The following is a 20,647-nucleotide window of genomic DNA, read 5'->3' as shown; positions in this document are numbered from 1 at the left end:
AAAATGGAAGGTATGGAAGAAGGTAAAGCAGGTATGGGAAGGCCTGAATGGAATTCAGCGGAAGATGTGTGAGATGGTGATGCTGAAAAACAGGATAAATATTCAGCTGAACATATAGCTTGTAAAAATATTGATATTTATGCATGTAAATAGTCACCCTCTGAAATGTTCCCCCTTCCCCTTCTGACCCTCTCCTAAAGGCCCCTAACACCCCAATGAGCCAGCAACTAGCCAGCAGGACTCCAAGGCACAGCTCCAGAGCTGTGACCCAAGTTAGGAATGACTGCTGGCTAGCTCTCCCACGCTGGTTATTATTCTTTTTATATCACACCTAGTGATAACCACTATTATAATCCAAACTGTAATCTCTTTTCTGAACTCACTGATTGGGCTTCTGAGTGTTGATAAATGCTGGAAACCTGCCTGCTTCTTAAAACCACTGATACTGTTGTAAGCAAAACCTTAGACTCCTACTCCTAGAGTGGAAATCAGATGAAGCCAGTTTAGTGTAAGAGGATCTAGGGTGGTGGGGACTCGGCGGGGGGGAGGGGAGGGGTTGTTGAGAAGATAAGAGAACACAAAAGGCAACTAACTTCACAATTTTACCATGAGTAGATCCTCACCAGACTACTTAAGAATCCCTTGTCCCAGAAATTGTTAATAGGTGCTCTAGTTATTTATCAACTTTAAAATGTTTCATTACCCCACAAAACTCCTTAAGAACAAATCATTTTTATGTATTTAGACTTCAATTTCCACATCTCTAAGGCTACTGATTTGGATGAATGGTGTCCCTTTTAGCTCTATATTTTTAGTAACATATAATGCGTGAGCTAACCTTTAAGACTGCTTCTTCAAAAAAAAAAAAAGCAGCGACAAATAAGTTGCCATTTACTCATTTTTTAGTAAATGATTTGGAGAAATTTATTAACTTGCCTCCAAGCCTAAAGTTATCTGTGGGGGATATCAAAGAAAATATATTTTGTTTTTTACATCTGTTCATTTCAAATCTTATACCTATGCTAACAATGTTCTTCTTCATTTCTTGTTAAATTGGAGCCAATTCTTCAATTCAGCTATTATAACCAGAATACAATCTGTTTCTTTTTGGTTCTAGCTTCTTGTTGAGGCAGGTTAATGAAGAGTTTGTGGTTTTTCCTCTCATTAGGAATTCATTTTGGCATTGACAACGCTTCACTGATCATTATGATTCCGTGCACTGCTGTTGATTTGGCTTCGCCATGGACTTCCCTCAGTTGAGTGCTAGTTAAGCATTCACTCACAGGCCTCCCCAGAAAGTCCATTCCTTGCTGGAATGCAGGACACACTCTCTCCCTGTTCCTGTTGACTTTTTTCACAGTCAAGATTACTCATCACAGCTGAAGACTGAATAACAATAGATGGGAACCGGTTTCCACATTTTTCCATAGACCATAACCACAACTGCTTTGCAACCAACTTATGAAGGAAGAGTTAGATGAACAGCAATCTTTCAGCAATCATTAGAGATAGACTGGGCACCACACAACACATTGACCCTGACACCACTCTTTCTTAGCATATCATGTTTGTTAACACACAATTTGTTCAAAAAATTTAGAAATGGATTTTGGCAGAAATAAAAATTTAAAAACCCAATTTTTAGAAGATCTTTAGTATTCTAATAATGACTAGCCAGCATAATTAATGCCAACATTTGCGACATCTTCCCTGCCATGTAATTGAAACTGATCTTTTTAAAAAAAACTGTATTGCTTTTTTTACTATAAACAACAGTCTGTCCTTTATAGTTCTCTTTTATATTTTCATATATTCTCTCTAACTAGATAATCAACTCCAAGTTTCCATCCTCTACTCCATTTTCTCCTCCCCTTTCTGTGCCCCCACCCCCATGTCAGACTGCCAGTATTTTTTAATGTAACCTATGCCCCTTCATGTATATTCTCAGCTTTTTTATTTCAAGTCATAATTTTACTTTTGATTGCATATGAAACCTTAGGTAAAATGTCCTTTCTGGACAGTGAATTTCTTGACTTATAAATGCCCAAATATAAAATTACTGCTTATTGTTTAATTCATCATGTGTTGCTTTATAATAAACAAAAAAGCATCCCCAAATTCAGGAATAAAATATTTTAATTGCTAACAATTTTTTAAACTTCTAATCAATTAGTAGAAAAACCAGGTGTCCTCTAACTCACAGGCAAGTACATTAGAAAAAAAAAAAACTCTATGATAAACTTGAAGCTCCAATTAAATATTTCTACGATTGTAAATATTTTACACATTTTATAAATATGGCATAACGTGTTGGCATGAATGTCCTTTGTTCCAAAAAAATCAGTAAAGTTTAACATTTTCATTTATTTCAAAGCATTGTGGAAAATTTCAGAACTGGTTGGGAAATGTTAAATTCTGCCTGTCTGCTTCTCCCAGCTTCCATCTCCACCAACTAGATGTAAAGGAGTGCCACCAAAAGTCCACCACACACACGAACCCACACAAATTCCTTCCTTGTGTTTAAGTGTGAAATGCACCTAAACGTTCTGGGTCATTTTTCATCCCTTCCTCTGTGAAACTGGGAGATAGTTGTGTCTTGGGCTGAGATGGAACGTGGGCGATGAGAACAAACGGCTTAGAGCAGAGCTGAATTCTTTCCGAAGCTTGGGTGCCCATACTGGGCATCTCTGCTTGCGCGCCGGGTCACTTCACTCCCCACCCCTGCGAGCATGATGCACTGCGAAAACATTCGCTCTCCGCAGGACGCCTCTGAGTGGTTCATAACTGGGAAAATCTTGCCCCAGGTTTAAAATATTTGCCCAAGCAACCCAGCGCCGGTGAAACGCTTTCCCATTGCTCTTTGCTCCCTGCGGGCGCTCCCCGCCCTCTGCTGCCAGAACCTTGGGGATGTGCCTAGACCCGGCGCAGCACAAGTCCCGGCCAACCGCTGCAGAACAAACCCTTGGCGGGCGGCCAGGAGGCTCCCTCCCCGCCACCGCTCCCCCCCCCCCCCCCCCCGCCGCCAGCGCCTTTTTCTCCCCCATACAATACAAGATCTTCCTTCCTCAGTTCCCTTAAATAACAACCCAGAGAAATCTCAGAGCCTTCATCCAGCCACCGGCCAGCATGTCTGGGGGCAAATACGTAGATTCCGAGGTAGGCTTGGGTGGGTGCGCGCCGGGCCCTGGGGAGCGCAAGGAGTGCCTCCTTCTGCTATCTCCCACTCCAAATATTCCGACTGCTTTCCCTGCCCCAGCCCTCTCTCGACTTTGGAACGCTCCTCTCGCGCTGGCACCTCTGCGGAATGGGCCTGGGCGGGGAGGTGAAGAGGTGGCAGGAATGTTTTCTATTTTCCCATTTAGAAAGGGGTCCGGGCGCCCCTAAACTAGAAGGAGGCGGAAAGGGGGCCGGGGTCCTGAAATTAGTACTGAGGACGCATTTCTAGGTGGGTCGGGGTTGCTGCTTGCTGCTTTATTGCGGGACTCCCACAGTCCAGCCCCTGCCTGCTGAGAGGCGGCGAGCTGGAACGCAGGGTGGGAAGTCATTTACCCGCAATTCTGGGGACGGTCCCCGAGACTCCCCACCAGGCGCCTGGACGGGTTGGCCGGGGCGGAGAGCATCATGTTTGCACTTTCCAAAGCTCTTGGGCCACCTCAAGAACTCTTCCAGCATCTTGGCGCCTAGTGGGGGTGTTTGGAGAGGGATGGACCTCTCCTCCCCCCAACTACCACCACCCCTTCCAACCACCCTCCTGCGCTCGGGCTCCGCCCGGGTGTGGAGACCTCGCGTTCGCAAACGCGGCAGTGGCTCAGCCACCGGCCGGCAGCCTAAGAGTGACCTGAGGGTGGGTTGAGGGAGCTGTGCAGGTGAGATATCGTTGTTCTAGGGAGTTTAGGGGGGTTGACACATGGCTTGGTCCAGAGATGGGGGCTTTCGGCACTGTGACCACCATGGGGATGGGGAGAGCAATGTAGGGACAAAGAGGGCTGACAGAGGGTGGGGGACGCGAACAGGTGCGAGGGAGATGCGACCAGAAGCAACAAAAATGGGGAGACTCCATGGGTCGGGGGTTCAAACTGGATCTGAAAGATAAGCTGGAAGAGCTTATTGAGAGAAGGAATGGGGGCCAGGGGGACGGGAAAATAAAGCAGGTGAAGCATTCGGGGCGAGGGTGGCGTGTCGGAGAGAGTGGCTGGACAGAAGTCGGAGATCGGGTCCCCTCCCCTGCTAGGGTCTCCGCAGGGTACCTTGGGCTGGGCGTGCGCCCGGCTGGGGCCTGGGCAGACCGCACCGCGGGGTTTGCCCTGACCCCTGGCGGCGGGCGGGGGAGACCGGAGCTCCCTGCCGGGTACGGAGGGGTGTGGTGTCCTCTCCTCGATCCTCTTAAAAAGCTTGCGGCGTCAAGGAGTTTACTGTGCGAGGAGCCACCGCTGCCTAAGCGGTTAGTTCGATTTTGAGCTTCGAGGTTTGCCCCGCCGCCAGGCTGACTTCTGATCGCTTGTTTTTCATTTTGAAATTTTCTTCCCATCTCCCCGGCCACCCTCCCCTTCCTGGCCGTCTGCCCTGCGCAGGGACATCTCTACACTGTTCCCATTCGGGAACAGGGCAACATCTACAAGCCCAACAACAAGGCCATGGCAGAAGAGATGAACGAGAAGCAAGTGTACGACGCGCACACCAAAGAAATCGACCTGGTCAACCGCGACCCCAGGCATCTCAACGACGATGTGGTCAAGGTAAGGTGAGGCGGCTAGCGTGCAAAGGACGCCCCCCCTCCATGCCCCCTGCCCCAGGGATGCTGTCAGGGTTGGGACAGCTCTCCTCTGGCAAGCAGTCTGTGCATCTTTCTGTACCTTTGCCACACACACCGTGTTTTGGGCTTGATAATGTGGGAGCTCCCACAGTTGTCAAAAATGTCACATATCCCCTCCCCCCCTGCTGGTTAGTTCAGCTGGAATTTAGCTAACTTGAGTTTCATATAACTGCACTTTTCCTTAACTGCACTTTTCTCCTGGCAAATGAACCTCCAGATCTCTGCAACAGATCGACCCCCACTCCTTGGGAGAGTAAGATGGTTGTCTTGCAGGTCACCCTCTGTCTATTCCCAGGCTTAAAGTCTAGTGAAGGGTGGTGCCCCACTGCACATAGAATTAAAGCAGTAAGGTCATTGTGTAAGGTCTTGTGCCAAGATGAAAACGGGTAGGCAGGTTCTCCCAGCTCAAATCAAGATAACCTGAAGTTGTTTTCTTAAAAATAACGTGGGTAAAATGCTTCCGACTAAGGACAAAGAATACATATATATTATATATGGAGAGAAAGAGAGAGAGTGTATTTTAACTGGAAAAAAGTGGTACTCGTGCAAAACCAAGCTAATTTACACAACCACAAATAACATGTGCCTCTTGATTTCTCCCATAGACCCCTCTAATTAGGTATATAAAGTTGCTTCTTTAGTGACTGCCTGGGTCAGGCTTCTCTGAGTTAATGGGACACTCAAGTTGGAGTTCCTTTTTATACTTTCAGAACGTGGTTAGTGATTAAAAAAATAATAAGTCAATTGAATGAGTTATTGGCCAAACTTAGATTTGAGTCAGTGATCAGTTTTTGATTATCATTATATTATTCAACTTTGACCCTTTTAGCAAATCAAGTCAGAGAAATTTACTGTCTGAACCCATCTGTATTGGGAAATCATGGGCCTGAGCCATTCTTGGCAGAGGGTTTTCTTTGAGGGGTAGGGAGGGCCAAGGAAAATCCTGGCCTGGAAGATTACAGTGTGAAGACCCAGCTCTGAACAACTCCAGAACAGCCAATGGGGCAGATGAGCAATTTCCACCTAGCCAGTCTCCTATCTGTGGATGGGAGGAGCTATAGTTCAGAAACTGTTCACATTTATGAATAATATATTTCAAAAAGGGAAACAATTTAACCTGTAACTGGAAGGAAAATGTAACTGTCAGAATTGACTCTCTTGGCTTGCTGGTGGAGGAAAAAGGAAAATTGGAGCATTAGTGGGTTTTTCTACTAGCCAGATTATGGAATATTTAAAAGTAGCAGCAATAACAAAAGTAGCTTATAAACTGGAAATTAGAGTTGCTACAAACTATTTACTAAAAGTGTTACCTTAAGGGGGGGAAGGACATTTTTGCTTTTTCCCCTCCTCATGTAGCTTTAGACAAGAAGAAGAGATGCCAGGAAAAGAGGCAGATTTCAGAAAGGGCTGGCTTCATTGGAGCCTCCCTGCTGTTCCACTGCAGTGTGAGTGGGGTTCCTGGAGCAAGCAAGCTACCCAGGATGAGTCAGAAGAGGCCAGCAGTGTGGATGTGGGTCTCACACATAGCATGACTAAGCTGAGAAAGAAAGGCTCCACTGGGAAAAGAGACTTCAACGCAGATGGAAAAAAGGCATAACAGGCTTAGAGGAAATAGCAGTTAACAGAATAGCATTTCAAAGAGCAAGTGTGGGGATCCTCATATTAAAAAAAATTAAAAGGAAGAGTTAGAGCAAGCTCCTGCTGGCCTAGAGAAAGCAAACACCTCCCATTTGCTCCTATGAGCAAAACAAGACAGTCAGACAGAAAAATCCACCTTGAGAAGAATTTGGTAGGCCCACTTACTCAGATGCCTGGTTGAGAGAGGACTTCAGAGAATGCCCTACAGAGAGACACCCAGGCTACAAGTGCAAATTCTGCCCAGAGAGTGCCATCTTCCAGTAGCCCAGGAAAGGTGGCCTAGACCCTATGGAGACTCCTATTTTAGAAGTGCTTTTTCTTTGAGTCCAAGAACAAACATAATGACAGAAACAGGGATGATCCTCTCCATGTTTACATTACATGGCAGTAAATAATAAATCTCCCTAAATTTTACTTTTGACAACATAGACTTCTTAAAATAACAAAAACATCCAAAGTTTTACTGTTAATGCATGGTAGCTTAAAACTTCATGTGATAATAAAGAAACAGTGGTCAAGGTACCAAATCAGGTATGGAAGTTTCTATTTAGAGGCAAGCAGCTCTGTAAAAGCTGCCTCTGCCAATTCTGTAGTCACTAGCCACTTATGGCTCTTTCCATTTAAATTTCAAGTAATTAACATTAAGTATAATTTAAAATTCAGTTCCTCAGTCGACACTAGCCACATTCTGAGCTCTCAACACAAGGTTACTGGCTCCTGAATTGGACAGCACAGGTATAGAACATCTCCATCATCACGGAAATTGCTTTTGGACAGCGCCGGACTAGTTCCCTACATTTTAAAAAGGCTCTTCTACCAAGTTTAGAAAAATAACTTTCGATGGAGAAGAAATGAAAGCCTGAGTACAGTGTGAGGAACAGCATGGTATATCTGCACGGCATCCTTTCAGTTTCATAAAACAGCTACTTAGGGAGGGAAAGAAAAGTCAGTAAATTAGTCTATACAATGTAGTTCCAATAAAATAGGTTTCTTATCTTATTAAAGGTTTGCTGTACTATATTACATCTGTATAGACATTTATCCCAAAATAGTAGGCTATGAATGCTTTTTAAAATTTCGTCTGATTAAAGTGGTCACAACTTCAGACCCTTCATTCTCCCTCTGAGATTTCTATGTCTTCTTTTTATGTTCACATTTTCATTTGTATGTTTACTATGTACTTATTTGAAATTTCTATATAAATAAAACTGCTTCAAATTTAGACTTCTGATTCATTAGCCACCAATCAACTAATTTATTAAACTCATCATATGTTAGACTACACACTGAGCCACATACTACAAAGGATAATTCCTAAAATAAGTCCTAGAAATCACAAGGATTAGAGTTAGAGAGACAAGATGCATGTAGATAGAAAGTTTTAAAAAATACACACACTGTATCACAATAGTAAGTCACTGCCAAATGGTAACTAATGGGTCCTTTTTTGCTTTGACTACCAGGAAACATATAGCTAGATTCTAAGTTTCATTAATACATGTTACTCCTCTCTCCCATTTTTGGTTTTGTATTTTCACTTTCTTTTTTAACTGACATGCTGTTTTATGTGGTCTCTACTGTAAACCTTCTCATTATCATTTTGGAAATAGATCAAATATATCCTATAATAAATCAAAAATAAGCAGTATTGAATACTGAATAATAAAAAGGTTTTAAAAAAGTGAATGGTATTAATTATGTTGATCTTGGTAATTAAACAATGTAGATGTATATCAGATCATCACATTGTACACTGTGAATACATACAATTATATTTGTCAATTATTCTTCAATAAAGTTTTTTAAAAAGTGAATGGTATTGATATTAAGTGTTAGGGAGACCCTACTGTGGATAGGACAACAGGGTGAGGGAAGGAAGATGGATTATAGATAGTTTAATAGAGAAGGGCATGAAGGAGTGCAATCTGAGTTGGATCAGGAAGGACAAACAGAATGCAAATGGCTGAGAAAAGGACAGGAGGGCATTCTAAATAAGCCAGGCATGGAGATGGGAATGTCTCATACAGGGCATGATGGAAGGTTTAGTGGCCCATTTTGACTGGAATTAGAGAATTCATGTGGCAGAGTGGTAGGTCATAAAAATGAACAGACTGATCATAGCCAGATGGCAGACTCGTTTATCCAGCACTCATGATAAGTTTGGACTTTATTATCTCAACAAGACTTCACGTTTAAATATGACATGATGAGGGTGGGCTTTATTTAAGATAAGCTATAGGATGTAATGAAAGGTAGTCAGTCTGGTTGAGCAGAGAACAGTAAAGATGTAATTGCTCCGTGGTCTAGACATGAAATGAGGACAGTATGCAGTGGCACTGGGGATAAAATCAGACAAGCATAAAATGACAGAATCTGAGAATTGGAAGAGAACATAATGGTTACCAGCCTAACTTCCAATTCCTTAAGAGAAATTTAAGGGCTATAGAAGTTTAAAATTTTATCCATGTTATCAAACGGTTACTGTCCAAAACAGATATTTTGAAATATGGGAAGAATAGACAAGATTATGTGATTCTTATAGACTATTGCTATGAGGAGATAAATGATTTGAGATGATTCTGAGATTAGTCCTGAGAAATATCAGAACATCTGAGAGAAGACTTTTGTTGGAAAATAAAAATACACATTTGTAACTTTCTATCCTAAAACTTGAATGTAATAATTCTTAAATATGCTCAGACACAAATTTTCTTTAGCAGTCAAAAAAAGTCATAACATGGTAATCAGATTGGTTTTGCTTTCAAAATAATGTCTTAATGCCTCCCGAATCCCTTTCAACTGGAAAGCATTCTAGAGTGATTTTTGATTAATCTCAATATAATGGTAATTTCAAATTCTATATTTATCTGATATACATATAATCAAAGAATAAGATTTAAAAGATCAGATTGTCTCAAAGCACTCAGCACCCTGTTAATATCTCTTCTGTTGGAATTGGTATTGGTTTTGTTTGTTTATTTGTTTAGGAGATAGCTCCACATGATGGTGATTGATATTCTGCCACATACAAGATCAGTCATGGAATTCAGAACCTCTAGCCTGTAAAGGAGCATTATGTTAATTTTTGGTAGGAATTTATTCTCACATCACTGAGCGATACTAAATGGGGGATATTATTCATCCTTAAGCATCTGAAAACACTTTCAAGTTCAGCCAACAATGATATACATTTTAAATGATTAAAAGAAAGTCTCTTTTTCTTCTCCATCTCCCGTCATCAAAAAATAATTTAGTTTTAGCTGAATAAAATTTCATAATATTTATTAAAATTTAAGACCAGATACACCAAATATCTTTGAATTATGAAAAAACTCATGATGTGGCTTATTCTTCCAATTAATAGCAGAGCTGGCTACATTTTAAAAGGGCTTAAAGTAAGAACAGCTGCCATAGTAAGCAGCATCTGGAAAGTCCAGTAATTTGAAAAACCACCTGCTTATGTGTCCTGCCCACTCAAGTCCATAAAATAACAGACATTTCCATATTTTGAATGAAACTGCTTTTTAGTTTGCCCTACTTTTCAACATAAGTTCTCTATGATGAAAGGCCCACAGAGAATTAGCCCCTACCAGAATGGGGCTGTGTGCACTGACCTGGGGGGTTCTAGGCCCTTTCACGATCCTCCTGGCTTGGTTTGTGTGGGGAAAGGGCAAGGCTTCTGTTTTCATACAAAGATGGTTTACACCAAGAAACACACACCCTTTCTTCTTCCACACTCCGGACCTTGTATATTAGCTCCTTTACAGTACCCTAAGGCCATGGAGAAAAAATTTGCATACTATACTTCTTTTAAAAGAAGTTCCTAAAAAAAGAAACCCTCAGCCCCTAGATAAATGCCTGACATACACCCTGATAGAGTGGAAAGAGTATTGTGCCAAGATAAGAAAAAATATTTTTGCAACTTTTTTAACTTTCTTCTCTAAAACTTGAATGTAATCATTCTTAAATATGCAGACACAAAATTCTTCTTCTTTAACAGTCTAGGAAAGGCATGCACATAGTAATCAGATCAGTTTTGGTTTCAGCATAATGGCCTATTGCTTTCATGATCTCTTTCAACTAGAAAGCATCTAGTCCCATTAGTGTGGGACTGGACACCGAGAAAGGAGTAAAGAATGTCAGGGCCAACAGATTTCTTTCCCTCAGTAATCCCTGAGAATTAGGCTTATAAATAGGGATCGAACTTATTTAGCTAATAAAAGCTAATAAACACCAGCCCTAAAAATATTTTGGGCAAGCTATTTTGTTTCTATGCTTCAATTTCTCTAACTATAAAGAAAAGAATGAGAGGCATTCTCATATAATAGCATTCCCTCCAAAAGCCATCCACCTTTCAATAATTATGCACTATGCCAGTCAGTGGCTACCATCTAGAGCTAGATATGAACACTACTCACACAGAGTTTACAGCTATTTCCTTGCCTCTGTTTATATAGTTTCCTTTGCAAACTTTTACTGGAATTCCTTTACCAAATTCTACTGTCTGTTAAAACTTTATATCCTTCAGGGCTTAGTTCAAAAAATGACTCATCTATAATATTTCTGTAAATTGTTCCTGAGCCAGTAAACAAGCATAAGCAAAATAAGGAATATATATATTTTTAAACAATTTGCCTCTGTTCTGGTCCTACACAAAATATAATTAAATTATGGAAAATATTTCTGTTCTTCTTTCATATGCTCTCTTCTTGTATTGGCTCTCAAGTTCTAATATTCATATTGAAAATTTGAAATTTGCAGCTCTTTAAAAACCCTATAGCCTCTTTACAAACCCAAGAGGGCTTTCAATGTGGCGAGGCATCAGAATCACCAGAGAATTTTTTGAAAACACAGGTGCTTGAGCTTACTATAGATCTATTAAATTAGAATATCTAGGGCTGGAGCCTAAGGATCTGTAATTTTTCAAAGTTCCCTATATAATTACATTGTGAAGTCAGGTTTAGAAAGGTGGCTTAAAGACATACACTCTGGATGTTCTATCCTAAGAAAATACAGGACTATACAGTAACACTACGTAATTCTAGATATTCTCCCTGCCAGAAGAATATTTGAAGGTCAGGCCAGTTTAAACCCTGCCAGAGAGTTTTGAAACACCATTGAAGGGCTCCCAAATCAACTTTGCCCAATGGTTCTCCATCCCTTGAGGCCAATTGGGCTTATAGCCAACCATAAGCTTAGCCTTGCAGGGTGACCTAGGAGTGGGGTAGCCATATGCTCTAGGTTGCTGCATACAGACAAGTTAATACTGATCAACCCTGAGTAACCATTAATAGTGCCCCTTCTATATTCAGAAGTGTCCTACCTTGGAAGAAAAACTATATGGTCACAGATGGATTGGCAATGGCCTATAGCTGATTCCTATAACCTGGAATACATTAGAAATCCCTACACACACTATTTTTTAGCAGAATGGGCAAAATTTTCACATTTCCTCTCTGCTCTCCCACATGACCCTCTCCTGCCCTTCATCACAGCCACCAAGCTGCGCTATAACTTGAAGGAGCTCTTAAGTGCCAATCTACTCCACCCTCAAACCTTAGTCTCTTTCCCTGCAACACAGAGTTAATGAAACTGACATCCTTCCATCACATATTGTGTCAGCTCTTCCATCAAAAATTAAATGTTTAAAATAGTTTTAACTATTTTTCAGTTATTCCAGGAAACATAAAATGGCATGCTTTCACATGAACCATTGTTTAGGGCGGGGGAAGTGTTTTTAATTTTGTCTTAAAGGAAATCTGCATGATCCATGTACTGTGCAACTACCAGGGGAATTAATTGGTAGAACAGATTTACACCTGCAGGGAATACCTATTTCCTGCCTCTCATGGGAACTATGTTGATGTTTCAGATATAAAATACAACTTGTTTCCTTTATTGAACCTTAAGAAGATGTCTTGTTATTAGTCATTATTTCATGGCAGGGGAAATACATATTCCTAAAGGCACAGCCAAGCTTCCCCTTTAGTCACTGTCAGCTGTTTAGGTAATTAAGAGCCAGGCATTTTTAATTTGGAGGAGGCTTAAATAAATTGATGCTGTTTCTATGTGCTTAATTCTCTATCTTGTAGCAATTTAAAAGTGAAGTTTTTAAAAACTGCATTTAATTTTCAATTCCTGAGCCCAGCAAAGACATTATAGTACCAACAGGCATTGATAGACTCTATGTAAAAAGATAAATTGTGTCTAGAGATTGCACTGCATCATCTCCTATTTGTTGCAGGTATCAAACACAATTACATTTTCTCACTTATAATGAGTAACTGAAAAAGATGCTGATATCTGGACCCAAGTAGTGAGAAAGCGGAAGATTGGGAGAAACAGAGATAAAGAGAAACACAGGCCCCTTCTCCCTGTCCTGCCACCCACTCTGTGCTGGACTGAGCTTTACACATGCCAACTCCAGGATTCCCACATCCATCTCTTTACACAATGCTGCCATGTCTGATGACACAGTGTGGCCAGAGCAAGGGACACAAGCAGTACCCAGATCAGCAGGGCCTCCTATGCCCAGCCAAGGCATTTGTCCCTTTATAGGCCACAGCATCACACAGGGCATTATTAGGCCAGGAAGCCAACTCAGGAGATATGGCCTTCACTAAAAGAAAGGGCTAACTTCAAGCAATGGGGCCAACCAAAGAGTGCTGGATGTGCAGGGAGAGTGAAACAGGTGATGGGATGCTTCCTCCAACATTCCTACAGGCTAGCTTGGTGGCACAGATTCCTCCTCCAATGACTATGGAGGACTATTATTATCACCATCACATTCACTTTGCAGATAAGGAAACTCAGGCTTAGCCACTTACTCAGAATTACAGAGGTAAGAAGTAGCTTTGTCAGAGTTTGAACCTAGACAGTGAGACCCTAGAGCCCAGGTTCTTAACCACAGCACTCCAGTGCCTCTCTCTCTCCAGCAATAGATCATAATCCAAGCAACCTGCAGTATCACCATAGTGCAGAAAGAGATGGCTGTGTTCTTAGAGTGGGTGGGCAGCATTTGGCAAGGGGGATTCCAGAAGTCCTCTGAGTTGGGAGTGACAGGCTTGTAGCTCTAAGGTCTGACTCTAGATCCTGGCAGGTAGGCTGGGGCAGGAGGGGGAAGGACCAATGTGAAGACTAATGTAAAACCTCAGACCTCAAGCAATCTGGATGCTGGGTGAGTTCCCAACAAACCAGGGAGGATCAAGTCTCAAAGACCAGAACTGGGGTACAAAGTGGGGGTGTGGTCTCAGTGATTAGAAGTACAACACATGCCCAGAACCAGACAAGCTGCAATGCTGGCTTGTGCTGAATCGCCTGAGTCTTTAAAGCACCCTGACTGCCCAGGGAAGAGCCCGGGGTGTGGCTGATCCTGCCTGCATACGTGGAGAGGAGCAAGTGTGAGAGAATAAAGCAGGTCCTAACAGGCACTTTTAACTTAACAGCTTCATTTAAGGTTCTCGAGTTGCCTGTTTGATTTCCAGACATTTGTGCCATTACAGTAATACATTGTGAAACATAAAACAATTGAGAAAAACCTGAGTTGTATGCTGGTGGGAGAAATGCCTCTTTAATCCTGAAAGTAGTTTCTCTGAGACTTCCTCCCTAGTAATTATGTATTTGTTCTCAAAAACAAATGCCAGAAGTAAGGAATAGACTTAATAGGGCATTTTATAAGACACCATTAATCTCTCAGAAGAACAACTGAAATGTTCCATCAATTATGGCGCACTGTTGACCTTTTCTATATGATTAGCAGTAATAATATATAGCTGGGAATGGGTATACCAAAATATGTCATGGAAATGGAACGGCATTCATTGGATTTCACCACCAATTATTTTGGTTAGGTCAACAGATCTCTTCCTCACTTGATCCTGAGCATCATCTTTTTAATAGGGAGAGAAATTGTTTGTCTAAAATAGTTAATAACCGGGGCGCCTGGGTGGCTCAGACGGTTAAGCGTCTGCCTTCAGCTCAGGTCATGATCCCAGCGTCCTGGGATTGAGCCCCGCATCAGGCTCCCTGCTCAGCTGGAAGCCTGCTTTCCCCTCTCCTACTCCCCCTCCTTGTGTTCCCTCTCTCTATGTCAAATAAATTAAAAAAATAAAATAAATTAAAATAGTTAATAACCACCAATTCACCAAACTGTTTTGAGTAAACCCCTCCACCACTCTAGTTATAGAGCTGAGAATGAGAGTCATTCTCAGATATTATGCTCCCTTAGGAAGGCCATTCAACAAATACTTAGGAAGCACCTGCTCCACACCAGGCACAAAGCATGTCATGAGTCCTACTGCACCAGAGCTTGCCTGACAGAACTGCAGCCATCTGCCAGGGCTTACCTGAGACATGGGGGCTTCTGTTAGCCTTTGCTGACCACGCTCATAGGAACTGGTCATCTCTTCACTTTGCTTCCACCACATTTTATTTTTATCTCTATTTTGGCATATATCAAAGCCCTCTGAGTATTCCGCTTCTCTATCCCTATGCCTCTCCGCCCTCTCTTCCTTCCCATTGCATGCCTGAGTCCTTCAGGGTAGGACAGCGGCACCCTGGTGGCCCCAGGACTGTGGCTGCCCAATACCCATCTCAGGGCTCCACACTGAGTCTGCCATTAGAAAATGGATGTCCAATTGAATCTGCTGAGGAAATCTGATATTCTTCTTTAAGTAACTGAATGTCTCCTGTGAATGAAAAGACAATAGGATTACATTACTGAATGTCTTTCTTTGCCCCTTTTCACAATGGCAGCCACATTTTAAACCTTCTAAGAAAAAGCATATCCAAATAATTAAAGAAATCCAGAAACATTCTTCTATTTACCAAAGTAAAGAAAAAACATGTTCTATGTATATATTTATTAAGAGTTTTATTTTTATCTCCTGTTTGAGGAGGACACAGATGCATCTCTCCTGAGCCTTCAATAAGCAGGCTATGGCACCTGGATGGTCTCCTGGGGCCTGAAGGATTAGGCTAAACTCCCAAGTATCTGTCAGGCAGGACAAGCAAATTCCCAGGACGCCAAGAGATGTCATCACTGCTGCTTTGCATTGCCCACTGGGGCAGAAATGTGAAGACTGACAAGTGGATCTCAGGCCACATGAGAAATTCCTTTCAAAGACAGGGGTGGAAGGACTCCCTGTCAGACCACCCATATGCCTCTGGACAATGGCAAACATCAGAGGAATGACTAGGTCAGGAGACAGCCCTGAAGAAAAATCCAAACCTTCCACACCTAAAGGAAACAACAGCTTTGAGAAACCCAAGCCTCTTTTTCCTTCTCTTTGGCTTTATTATTTCTAGATGTTAAGTACACAGAGATCTGAGATTTTACTAGCTGGGAGGTGGTGACCATTAATATCCACTATTCCAACAGCAAAGAAGTTTCTTTGTACCTCAGAGGTGGTCTTTCATAGATCTCAGATCCCTTCTCATAAGAAACAAGAATAGACAAAACATAGAAGTCTCTAGAAAGGATCAGACATCATTCATTTCATTGTTGATGTCTGTGCCAAGTGAAACGAATGTTAGCTCCTTTTCCAGATGTGCTTCTTTCTCTCACCTCCTGTGAGAGGAGGTGGATTTACTATAACATGTATAAAAGTAAGACTTCTCGATTTGACTCCAAATAGTTTCCCTATCAACAAGCTAAGTATAGGAAATCAGGATCATTCTTCAGTTAAGAATAGACAGGACTAGGAAGTAACCATCAAAAAAGGGTGATGATGTGTAATGAGAATTTTAGGTGTGACTGGTATCTAACATACAGCCAGGACCACAGTTCTAGCACATTTAATATTTTATCAATGACTGGAATGAACAGGTTAAGAGGACTCCCAACTTAAAAATGACACCAATTACAATGATCTTGTTAACATCTGTGATAAAAATAACATCAAAGTGACTTTGACAAATACCAAAAACCCATAAAAATAAGATAAAGACCTATATACAAAGTGAGATAATGTTAAATGACTAGAAATAACAAACATAGATATTAAATAGGAAACAAATGGGTAAATTTATGAAAAATAAGAAAATACCAGGAAAGGGTTGTCATTTCTGTGGGAGCTTATGATGTGGAAAACCAAGATTCTTGGTGAGTATAATGGATATGCTCATAATTCCACAGTCCCCAAGGGACCAAGATCTCCAAGGTGATAATCACTATTGTAAATGTGCCCTTAAATGAATCCACCGTGCTCCATTCCCCTTGGGCAATAGAGGATGCAAACTAAGTCTACGAGTTGTTCATAAACACTAAACATCTCAATAATTTAATGATAGTTTATTTATTTTTTTTTTAAAGATTTTATTTATTTATTTGACAGAGAAAGACACAGCGAGAGAGGGAACACAAACGGGGAGTGGGAGAGGGAGAAGCAGACTCCCCGCCGAGCAGGGAGCCCGATGCGGGACTCGATCCCGGGACTCCAGGATCATGACCTGAGCCGAAGGCAGTTGCTTAACCAACTGAGCCACCCAGGCGCCCTTTAATGATAGTTTAAAGGAAGTATAATGGGGGTGCCTGGGTGGCTAAGTCAGTTAAGCGTCTGCCTTTGGCTCAGGTCATGATCTGCGGGTCCTGGGGTGGAGTCCCACATCAGGCTCCCTGCTCATCAGGGAGTCTGCTTCTCCCTCTACCCCTCCCCCCTGCTTATGCCCTCTCTCTCTCAAGCTCTCTCTCTCTCAAATAAATAAATGAAATCGTAAAAAATAAAATAAAATAAAGGAAGTATAAGGGATGGAATCAAAAGGACAATGTAATGAGAAGAAATGTCACCTACAAGATTGTCTACTTCATTTGCTATTTGTCAGACTTATTAAGAATGGGTTCCTATTTTGATCTTATGAGGGAAGTAGAGATGCTAGAAAGATCCTAAGGAAGAACAAAAGGAAGGAGATAGGGATGAAGAGAAACTCTCAGGTATGGCTGAGGAGGGACTGCTTTGTCTGAACAATCTGTTAGAAGAGCTGGAAGGGGTCGTGGCATGACAGTTGCCTTTAGGTGTGCCAGGTTATTACGAGACTTACAAGAAAAATACTGCTCGGACACAATCACCATTCAGGACAAGGAAAAAGGAGGAAGGGTTGTACACTTAGTTTAAAAAAAAAAAAGTATTAGGTTACCCGGGAGAAGAAATTCCAAGTAATAAGAATGGTTAATCCCAGGAATGTGTCACAGTTGTTTTAAAATGATTGTGTGTTAAATTCCTTGTCTATGTAACTTCTCAAATCCCTCTACCTCTACAATTACAATTAGGTGTATAACAACATTGACATACAGTCTCATAATTAAGCACCGGCATACTTACGAACACTTCCCTCTATTCCATCAGGATACCTGGTTTGTTCTGGGGCAAAGAGGTGTTAGTATGGCATTGTTTTAAACAGTGGTTGAGAATGCAAGTGGTAAACATCTAAAAGTAGAACACTGCAAAATGCATGCATTGTATGTACCAAAAGGTCAGTATGAAACATTATCTTTACAGCAAGCCTGCCCATCCACTCCCTCCTACACATTGCATATTCATACAATTTCTCAGCTTTTATAAACCCTTATTGTGATGTAAACTCATGAGAGAGTATGGCTTCTGCAAAGGGTGGCTGTTTTGTGACTTTCGACCAGAGGTTCTTTACCCAAGCTGTAGATCATCTGGGGAACAGTTCAAAATACTTTTGTGTCTATCCAATCCCTAGAAATTCTAACTGAACTGAACTATGATGAGGCCCAGGCCTACGTACTGTGTTTTGTTTTGTTTTTGAAAGCTCCCCAGGTGATGCTAATGTAAGAGCTGGAATTGAATCTGGTTTAGACTCTCAGTTAGAATTTCTTAATAATAAAAACATGTGCTATGATAAAACCTTCAGGACCATAAGGGCCACAGTGGGGAAATTATTACTTCTTTAGGTCCTCATTTTGGGGAGTCCTTAGCATTTTTACTGGAATATGGTATTGTCTCTCAAATTCCTATTACAAAAAAATACTTTCTGGGACTCTACTGTAGCAGCTGCAAAAGACAGACTTTGTATGTGGGATAAATCTCATGTCACTTATGTAATCCAGCCCTATTGTTTCCCCTTTCTTTGCTTGTTCTTTCTATTCTCCCCAAGAGGAAGATCATCTGGTTACAGTATCATCCCTTTTCCCCCTTCTTCTACCTGGGTTCATGGCTCAGGCATACTAAGATGGAGCTAACGACATGCACTAGTTTTTCTCCTAATGGTGCAGAGGCTACAGGAAACTTCAGTGGACCTAGGGACAGGCAGGTCTCCTTCATTTCTCCAGTGCCTGGTGCAGAGAAGAGACCTCAAGTCACTAAGAAGTGCTTTACTGATGCCAATCACTCTTCAGAGCAGATGGAGAAACTGAGCCTCAGAAGAAATCTGAATTCTAGCCCTCTCTTGGACACTGACCTCAAGTGGTACCTTGGGCCTTGGAAAAGTCACTTGGACCCTTGGACAGCAGTTTCTTCACCTATAGCAATCAAGAAGAGACTAGATGGTCCCTAAGTTGCTTTCATTTCTTAAAATTCTGTGATCTGTTTGACCAGTATTCATAAGAGAGTGGAAGCCTGTAAAGGTGCATGAAGTCCATGCAGAGAGAATGATGGAAGACCCCTCATCTATAGTACGTTTATTACCTTCTTCCTAGATTTTACCAATGGTCATTCTCATTCTTAATATTCAGGCTGTGGGATTTAGCTAGTCATTTTTGAAATACCAAGCTATCAACAGATAGCATGCTGAGTGCAAATATACCACAAATAAATATTTGGGACTAAAAAGATCAAGAGCTGGAGTTCATTTCCCCTTCTCATCTGTGCTCAGAACTGTGTGGTCCCTTTTATTGCCCTTGCCTCAAAATTGGGCTTTTTGTGTTCCAAGATAGATCAGAAAATCAGTTCCAAAGTAGGTTACAAACTTTCAGGAATCTTTTTTTGTAACCAGTTAATCCCTCTTTAGTTCCATAACAGAGTGCATCATTACCTGCAACTTTAGTTAGAGCAATGGTCTTAAAAAGGTCTAGCTAAATAAGAATGCTCAGACTTTCCAAGGGCTGACAGTCGTCAAATTCATCGAGTTCATGTGGCCACATTTCTGAAGTTCTTTTAACAGCCCATCTGTGAGCAATTGGATCAGATGACTAAGAACTACAGAGCAGAAGCAGTATTACTTTGAGTCAGATTTTCCCATTAGCCAGCTATAGTTTATTTCTCTCTGATCCATAAAAAGTTTCAAATTTAGGGCCCTGTCTGATTTTAATCCCATCACTTAGCACCCAAACCGTATGATTCTGAAGGTAAACATGAAGCTGTTCGAATTCCAGACCAACTGAACATTCTTCAGGAACTCATCAGCTCCCTAAGCAAAGCTATGTGTACATCTGTAGGTTTGAACCCAAATTTCATGAGAAGCAAAAACTGAATTAATCTGACTTCACTGTCATTAATCACCTTTGATCACTCTTTTACCAAAATTACTGTGACTGGGTTAGAATAAATTAGTGCAATCAATAAATGCAATTACTAACCCTTGGACAGGATAATAAGACATTCAGAACTTCTTTCCTAAAGGAGATTTTATCAGGTTATTACTCTTGTAAATAGAAGAAAGAGAGAAATATAATGTAGCAAAATGGCAGCATTCACTAATTCATTCATTAATTCAGGAAATATTAACTTAGTACTTATTATATTCCAGGGAGCTTATAGTCTAGTAGCAGAAATAATCTCTCTCTCCCTCTTTCTCTCTCTCTCTCTCTGACACACACACACACACACACTCACTCAAACCATTAAATAAATAAATGTCAGATACGCTGGATGATAAAAACAACCAGGTGAATACGACCCAGCAACTGCACTACTGGGTATTTACCCCAAAGATACAAATGTAGGGATCCGAAGGGTATGTGCACCCTGATGTTTATAGCAGCAATGTCCACAATAGCCAAACTATGGAAAGAGCCAAGATGTCCATCAACAGATGAATGGATAAAGAAGAGGTGGTATATATATACAATGGAACATTATGCAGCCATCAAAAAGAATGAAATCTTGCCATTTGCAACGACGTGGATGGAACTGGAGGGTATGCTGAGCGAAATAAGTCAATCAGGAAAGACATGTATCATATGATCTCACTGATATGAGGAATTCTTAATCTCAGGAAACAAACTGAGGGTTGCTG

The 20,647-nt window shown here is 41.4% G+C and overlaps 1 protein-coding gene and 1 long non-coding RNA gene across 3 annotated transcripts in view; both read left to right on the top strand.

Moving 5' to 3' along the window:
- Window positions 1-2,997: 2,997 nt before the first annotated feature.
- Window positions 2,998-20,647, top strand: part of CAV1 (caveolin 1) — a 35,540-nt gene continuing 17,890 nt past the window's right edge. The window contains exons 1-2 of one of the 2 annotated variants that reach the window (XM_006729035.3): window positions 2,998-3,156; window positions 4,572-4,736. In XM_006729035.3, coding sequence (XP_006729098.1) covers window positions 3,127-3,156; window positions 4,572-4,736 — 195 coding nt within the window. In that variant the 5' untranslated portion in view covers window positions 2,998-3,126. Of the gene's footprint in view, window positions 3,157-3,714; window positions 3,867-4,571; window positions 4,737-20,647 lie in introns of those variants that run through there. The other variant, XM_031023294.2, reaches the window with a different exon arrangement.
- Window positions 4,744-16,303, top strand: LOC145716496 (uncharacterized). The gene is made up of 2 exons (XR_014139179.1): window positions 4,744-8,121; window positions 8,250-16,303. It is a non-coding gene; the product is annotated as an uncharacterized LOC145716496 (long non-coding RNA).

The sequence above is a fragment of the Leptonychotes weddellii genome, chromosome 12, assembly GCF_054177405.1.
Source record: "Leptonychotes weddellii isolate Sample4059 chromosome 12, ASM5417740v2, whole genome shotgun sequence".
Taxonomy (NCBI): Eukaryota; Metazoa; Chordata; class Mammalia; order Carnivora; family Phocidae; genus Leptonychotes; species Leptonychotes weddellii.
Note: the sequence above shows the minus strand (reverse complement) of the source record. Positions and strands in the feature narration are given on the sequence as shown.